This window comes from Aulostomus chinensis, chromosome 3 (genome assembly GCF_037954235.1).
Source record: "Aulostomus chinensis isolate RoL2024-O1b breed Wild chromosome 3, RoL_Achi_v1.0, whole genome shotgun sequence".
NCBI classification, from domain to species: domain Eukaryota; kingdom Metazoa; phylum Chordata; class Actinopteri; order Syngnathiformes; family Aulostomidae; genus Aulostomus; species Aulostomus chinensis.
In genome coordinates, this window is record NC_141322.1 from 5,472,956 (window position 1) to 5,480,952 (window position 7,997).

General features: G+C 44.3%; 1 protein-coding gene across 10 annotated transcripts in view; it reads right to left on the minus strand.

Moving 5' to 3' along the window:
- The window catches only part of cadpsa (Ca2+-dependent activator protein for secretion a), a 192,110-nt gene that overhangs the window by 114,221 nt on the left and 69,892 nt on the right, over window positions 1–7,997 (minus strand). For 7 of the 10 annotated variants that reach the window (XM_086198312.1, XM_086198311.1, XM_086198309.1 and 4 more), the window contains exons 4-6: window positions 7,082–7,162; window positions 6,387–6,626; window positions 1,700–1,821 (exon numbers count right to left, since the gene is read on the minus strand). In XM_086198312.1, the coding sequence (XP_086054438.1) occupies window positions 1,700–1,821; window positions 6,387–6,626; window positions 7,082–7,162 (443 nt within the window). The remainder of the gene's footprint in view (window positions 1–1,699; window positions 1,822–6,386; window positions 6,627–7,081; window positions 7,163–7,997) is intronic. The other 3 variants (XM_086198308.1, XM_086198314.1, XM_086198304.1) reach the window with 1 other exon arrangement.

Below are 7,997 nucleotides of genomic sequence, written 5' to 3' on the forward strand. Positions count from 1 at the left end.
AGTGTCATCTCATTCACCCATTCACACACACATTCACACACTGATGGTGGAGGCTGCCATGCAAGGCGCCAACCTACTCATCAGGAGCAATTATGGGTTCAGTGTCTTGCTCAAGGACACTTTGACATGGTCACTGGGGTCGAGGATCAAACCAGCGACCCTTCGGTTGCTAGACGGCCACTCCACCCCTGAGCCATGCCGCCCACATGGAAGAAGAAGGTATTTGATCAATTTGGTCTGATAACATTTGGCGAGTCTATGATAATGACATCATTTACCAACATCCAAGTTAGAAGAGAGCTAACTGGAGGTAGCCAGGTCTGCCGCTAACGTAGCATGGGAATGTTGCCTCATGCACGGACTTCATTTACACATCCTGTGTTCCTCTTTATCCTGGCAGTGACGTGTATTTCTGCGACAGGGTTTCAATGACATACCACTTGACCACGTATAGTTACACCTTTTATTATGTCATATAATGTTCCAATCACACTTTTTCCTTCTTAACCAAATGTCTTCCTCTTCTGATGAATGTCAGCAGAAGGGTTTCCAGCTGCAGGCCACACAGTTGCCTCATTTGGAAATGTAAATGTAAAAGATGCTCGCCATTCCTGAGGTTGCATGGGGACCTTCAAGGATGGAGACTGGGTGTCAAACCTACATACGTGGCGTTAACTTCTCCAACGTCTCAACAGGTAAGTATAAAGGCCCCCTCCCACCACCTTGATGAAGAGCAGTAACAACTCCTGTGGTTGCTGCCACATCGATGGCGCGTCTGCATGGAGGCAGCTTGGGGACACATTTGCACTTTTGTTCACTGTGGCCAGGGTGCATCTTTGACCACCTCCAAAGGCGGTTTTTCAGACTGGATCACAATCCGTGGTCTCATGTGATCAAGTACTGTTAGATGGTGTCCGATGACTAAAAACCAATTTGAAGTGCCAGCGGAGGTAAATGGGGCCTAAGATGCACTCGAGCTTTGAAAGAGCTGTGAAGTGAGATGTTGCTACTTGTTCCACACATCTCTTTCTTATCAGTACTGTACAGTTACAACTCGCTAAGTAGACACTTGTAACATCAGCTCCAGAGAAAACATTTATAATCCAGAATGTTGTTGTTAGGACTTCTTAAAGTGATTTGGATGCAGCATGAGAAGGTTGGACTGCTGACTCATGCAGAGGACGGGGGGTAGTGACAGCGCTGACATCGGTGCCAGGCAGTGGGTGTGGTTTATGATGGGCACTTGTGTTAGACATGACACTAACTGCTTGCTGGAAATGATAATTGTCAGTTGGGTAATTTGAATGAAGAAAGTAGACAGTAGGACGAGGCACAACCCAAATTATCAGAAGAACACGAGTTTAAACAAGATGTCAATCAAGTAAATCCAACTCATTGGCAATGTCAGTCACTTTATTTGAAAAGTCACATAGATTTCAACACTATTTTTTGTAATTTCGAAAGGCAACTTTCCTTGAAAAACAGAGTGGTTGTGTTGTGGATGATTAATGTAAAACTGGGTTCAGTTCATCGCAACTGCTTTCGTCAAATCTGTTCGTGGGCATTCTTCGTTTCACATGCATGTGCATCATTTATATCCACCGATTATATGCCGTGTGTGTGTGTGTGTGTGTGTGTGTGTGTGTGTGTGTGTGTGTGTTGTGTGTGTGTCTGTGTGTCTGTGTGTGTGTCTACATACGTGGGTTTTGATGCCTCGGCCTGATCTGTCTGCAGTTTGTGACCGCCCTCCACCTCCATGGTGCAGTAAACGATTCTGTTTGGAGCCAGTGACTTGAGACCCTGCACCTCCATGATGACCACCTGCAACACACACAAAAACACAACTTTGAAACAGGAAGAGAGAGAGAGAACAGCAGAAGACGACTTCTGCAGGTCCGACTGCATTAAAGTCTCTGAGAAAAGAACAAGCTTCACTAACAGTTTCAAGTCTCCTTCAATACGGCTCGATGTTCATGTTGTAAATCATTGCCAATGCACATGAATAGCAAAGTAATCTTTAGAACAGTGGGTGGCAAAAGGTGGCCTGCAGGAGATTATTTTTGATAATCTGACCTTTAAAAGTAATTGCTTCATTTCTCTGCGTATCTGCAATTATAATCAGATAAGTAACTGAGTTGAGACATTGTAAGAAACACTGTGGCAGGTTAATACAACAAGTAACAAATGTGCTGCATGGAGGACTTCTTGCCAATGCTACTAGGCAACCGCTGTCCCTGGCTGGGTGTTTCTACTTAAAAATGACAAACTTTATGCTGATATTAGGAAAATGTACGGTAAAGATTAATGTTTTGAACTGCAATTACATAACAGGAGTTAACAAAGCACCAGTCCACAGGCGTAATATAGACTAATGCATTACTTTATGGGCTTAATGATGCCATCCCTGTTCAGAACCCTAAGGTGAACACATCACACTTGCTACAAGCAACCATTTGATAAAGTCTGTGAGGAGGAGGAACCTTGCAGAAACACAGAACGTGACTCTGGTCATGACTGAGGTGGACCACTGTGGCCTGGACTAAAACCACTGACCCAGCAGCTGCTGCTAATATCAACATCCTCTGGAAAAACGCCACGACTGACAGAAGTAATCTGACCCCTTCAGAGAATACTTGGTCCAGGTCTTAGGTACTGACTTCCAAAGTGTTTCTCTAGCTTTGAGCCAGCAGAGGGATTCCATCATTTACCTTCTTTTACCTTCTTGGAGACACGTTCAGGAATGTCCACTCATCAGCACAGAACTGGCTTTACTCACCCTCAGAAATGTAAACTTGTAAGTCTCAAAATCCCCAAATGTCTCAATCTTGCAGATCGATTACAGCTGAAGTTTCTGTTTCATCATAAATAATTTCCATATTCATTCTGTGCTCACTATAACAGGAGTTTGGTATCAGAGGGTTGTTGTTGTTGTTTTTTTTAAAGGAGAGGTTTACATTCATTTTTGAATGAGAATTTTGATCTCTCACATCGCCTCGTCCTGATGTTCCAGTGAAAAAGCCTTGACAGTGGGAGAATTTCAATGCCAAGCTACAGATGGCATGTGTTTGTGTGTGTGTGTGTGTGTGTTTGTGTGTGTGTGTGTGTGTGTGTGTGTGTTTTCTAAAAGGAACAGGAAAATTCAACATTAAAAACATACAACTGGCCACAAGAGGGTGCTCTGACAAAAAAGTAACATTGAATAAGAAAATGGTCATTTAACTGGCAGAATTCAAGTATGAAACTGAGATCATTTGCTGTTCAATTGAAATTCCAAATTCCATACCAGTTCTTTCAAAACGTTCCTGAATTATTACTTTAATAAGAATGGGAAAGACGGAGGTACAGATGTACAGACAACCCTCCAAAATAAGACTCCAGACCCCTTAGAAGTAAACATGAAACAAAAGTTATGTATCATGACGCAACAGGCCTTGACTGGCTTTTCCTCCTCGCTGTCCCCTCTTCTGAGGTGAATAAATGTTCCTTTCCATCAAATTCTTCAAATCAATAATAGGTCAACATTAAGGACCAGCATCTTTCATTTGTTCACGATAAACATGATTTATTCAGCCTATGTCCTACTCACATTTGAGGTTTTCTTTTCCAGAAATCAAATCTAATCACTTGAAAAGGTGACAGATTTGTGTGATCAAGCAGGCAAATATGAACCAGAGAAGCTAGTGAACTGCTTCAAATAAAAATCATGCTCAGCTTCTACACAAACCACTGTGGCTGCTATTTTGTGGTTCTGCCAGAGCCACCGACCATTGGGTCGGTAACAAAAGCCTGAACACCCATGAGGGTCAACTGAAGCGCACCCTGAGTCAGTGTCTACTTATGACTGAGGCGCAGTAGTGGACAGGTGTTGTCAGGCTACAGTAAACATTCATTGTCGAAAAGAGAGCCTTTCTCTCGGCTCACCCACGTTGTATCATTCGTTCACTGCTGGCAGAAATGGAGAGCAGCTAGAAACCGCACCGAGTGGACGGTCATATGGAACAGTCACACATCAACTCAGAGGCTGAACACTGGTATTTGACAGGTAGTCTATCATCTTAGCAGTCGGAAGATTGTCTCCTTCTCTTCTTGTGCCAACCAATTAACGTGGCTTCAGAAGAACATGCCGGCCTGGAGAAAGGCTGGGCGACACCGTGTCAGCAAGGGAGAATGGGAGGTGGATTTATTCCTCACAACAGGACTGTATCTCAGTGTTTCTGGACCAACCCGCTGTAAGCGGCTCTGCACTGCTTGTTAGACATGTACTCATTCCATATGTTCATATATTTAAAGGAACACACATATTCCACAAAGTGCTTTCAGAAACAAGACCAGGACAAACCTAAGATACGTCTGTTCAGTGTTGGAGATGATGAACCATTTGTCACAAGGATTCACATCATTTTGTCCATCTTGTTGGTAAAATTTTTCTTCTGTGTGTGTCTACAATAAACTGCTATGACGGAGTGTGTGGGGGCTGTCAGCAGCAGCTTGAGCTTTCTGCTGAGGTTCCACATGACCGCAATCACGCGGCTGCAGCGGTTTCTTCTGATATGTGCTTATATGAGGAGGAGGGCTGTGGACATGCAGGACATTTTACACATTACACATTCAGGGATATTTTTACAAATTTCCATCCCCTGATTCATTGTCTGTGGAAACAACCAGCTCATGTGAAAACTCTCACAAAACTTTATTGATATGAATCCTTGCATCGCGTGTACTGAAATGCTGCTACATGATATTTATATCAAGAGTCTGTGAGAGAACACAAGTAATCAAATCAACATGTAGAACAGTCTAAATGTGATCTGGTTAAAGGTCCAGCGATACTGTAGTTTGGGGCGGGGGAGGGCGTGTGTTTTTGACTGTTTTTATGACTTTAAAAAACGAATAATTCACTCAGGACGGAGTTTTCATGTATTTGGTGACCTCTTTGACTTACACAGCACAGCGATATTAGGCTCATCTGGCAGCAATAGTTGACTGGCTGTGGGACCAAATAACAGAAACTGAACTACACGGAATGTAAGGAGGAGAAAGGTCGGAAACCTTCAAAGCGTCGCCATCATAGGCTGAGAAAACCCTGACTTGGACTACACCACCACGTAGCAGGTCAACAGAAAACCTGAGGACGGTCAGGGCCAAAGCAAAAGGAGGGCCATAGCCGCCTCTGCTACCAATGCTTTTCTTGCTGTCCAGTAACACAATGCCAAAGAAATCGCGTTCCCATCCATTTCCATTTCCCAAAAGCTCAGACCCCAAGGGAAAGTGCTGCGGGAGAGTTAAGTGAAAACACTGCATGAGTATGCTGCATATATGTGAGGGGATTTTCAGGAACATGCCCACCTTTCGGGAAAACTTAAAATTTGAAGTCCTCCCCAGAGCCAGACGAGAAGATAGATACCCGTCTGTCCTCTGTGTGTATGCTTTAGGAGCTGAGATCCACAGAGGCCAGCTGACCGCTCGTTAGCTTAGCACAATGAATGGTAGCAGTCAGCTGGTATATGGGCCTCCCGTGCTATAATGCACACAGAGGACAGAACGTATCTATCTTCTTTTCTGGCTCAGGGGAAGACAGCAAATAAGAGTATCTCCCAAAACGTTAGCGTATGGGAAGGTGGGGGTCCAGTACGGAGGAAACCCCGAGCCCACAATCTGGGCATTCACATGGTGCCAGCGCCTGTTTAGTGTTGACAGAGCTGCTAGCTTACGACAGCTGACCACCATTCCTTAAACTCCAGTGACGTGGTTCCCATAAATGAAACATCCTCACTCTTTTATCAAGAGGCTTTTACATTGGCGTGGTGATTTAATCAAGACTGTTCTTCCACTATATACCCTGGCAAAGTGGTCATTCAATCGCTTAGACATTACAGCAGTGTTTTCTGCAGGACAAAGGGCAATTCATTATAGTTGCCTTCTGTTTTCTCAAGGCTCTTATGTGCTCCTATGAGTGCCATGAAGCAGCACGAAAGCCTCCATTAATGACAACCACTTCCTCACCTTCAGTGGAGTTGTGCTGCTGTGCACTCCAGAATAGTTACTGTGTTCTCATCTGCACAAACTCCCCAGCCAGAGTTGGACAATGCAGGTTTGAACGTATTCCATCTAAATGAAATGCCCCCCTTGAGGAGCGGGCACGAGCTACTAAGGATACACCTTCTACATACCGTTGAGATCAGGAAGGATCTGCTTTTGACTGAGGTTAAAATCATGCCTGGGGGCCTGGGGCTGCTCTAATATGCCACCATCCGGCCCACAAAATATCTCAAGTCTTATTGAAAGGGAAAGAAAGGATTCTCTACTTAAATCTATGATGTAACATCCTCCACTATAATGACAGCTCCATTCGTGACGCTCTCCAATCTTTAGCGGTTTGCACCCACCTCCAGGGTAAAGGACAGCACCACGTCAGATTTGGACAGAGTATTCTCGTCCTCCTGGCCCATGTCCATGATGGAGGTGTTGTGGCCTCGTTTCAGCTTCTGCAGCTTGAACTCTCCACCCTTGGACACAGGCATGCTCTCCAGGTTAGCCATCAGCAGGTTGACGGAGGAACGCAGCTCCTCAATGAACATGGCCTCCATCTCCCTGGAGGAGAACTTGGGGAACCTTCCACCCACCTGCTTAAAAAAGGAAGACGTGATGATTAGGGAGACGTATATCATTATCCAGAGGAGGAGGAGATGTTCCCCACATCTGTCTGTCTTTTCGTTAGTTGTAATTTTTGGTTTCAACAACTAATGGACAAGTTTTATTTGGTGCTGATCCGGATCAAATTCTCAGTTCTTAAGCCTGAAGACTTCTCAGCCATTAAAAGGATATAAATAGATACTCTATGGAAAAACATACTGTTGGGATCATGCTGCAAACCTGACTTTAAGGTTCAGAACTAATAAATGGTAGGTGAGATTTGAATGAAAAACAGCAGAAAATCAACAAAAATGTCTCCTCCTTTGCGGATGTATTACAAACCAGATGAATGATGAATTGTGGGCATGATTAGGTACTTTAGCACACATTCATTCATTTGTCCACTTGTCCATCTGTTTTTCCATCCATCCATCCTTCCATCTCTTACCCGAGCGATGTGGTCTGCCATTTGCAGTCGTCCATCCAGCTCTCTTCTGATCTGGGCAGCCTGTTCATCAGGGTTGTCCAACTGAGGAGACACACAGAGGTGGTGCAGCACCATTAGTACAGGAGTCCTGACAAAAACTTACAGCAAAGGCAGGGACCTGTTTATCACTAAAACTTATATTTTTATCACATTTTCCCACAGGATATCTTCTTCCCTCACTCACACCCTCACTCCTTCACTCACTCTCTGCAATGAGTCAATTCGACCAAGACTGCTGGAGCTTTTGACAATAAAGTAGAAAGTGTCCAAGGTGATAGCTGAATTTAAAAGATCGTGAATGACAATAAAATCGTTGACTTGATGTTGCAAAAATGGAGATTAAAATGTAGCCAAAATGGACATCGTCTGGCCTTAAAACCCCTCAGAGACGCACAAAAGGGCCACTGCCCTGCACCAGGAGTGAGACTGAAGTTTATTTCCACTCCTGGAACACAAAGCATGGAGCACAGCGATGTGCTTTGTGCTGAAGACACTCTGACACAGACAGAGTGAGAGAGTTCCATACTTAGGAGGCAGGCTTTGTTACGCATCTTCTATCATCATTGGTCTTCTTGTCATTTTAGCATTTTTACCCTGTTAGGACAATCGCCAAGTATGTCACCACTCAAGCTGAATATATGAACCCAGTGGAAAAACTCCTTTTCCCTCCATTCAAGGTCTTTTGACAGCTGGTGTCTGATCTACATCTATCACGTCTGAGAAGACTCGCGTTCCTCGTGTCTGGATCACATCCACACATACCAATTGGAGGTTACTGTGAGATTTTACTGAGCTAATCAAGATGCTGCACCCCATGAGCGTAAACACCAGCTGCAGGTCACTCCAGGACCCTCACAAAAAAGAACAAATGAAGACA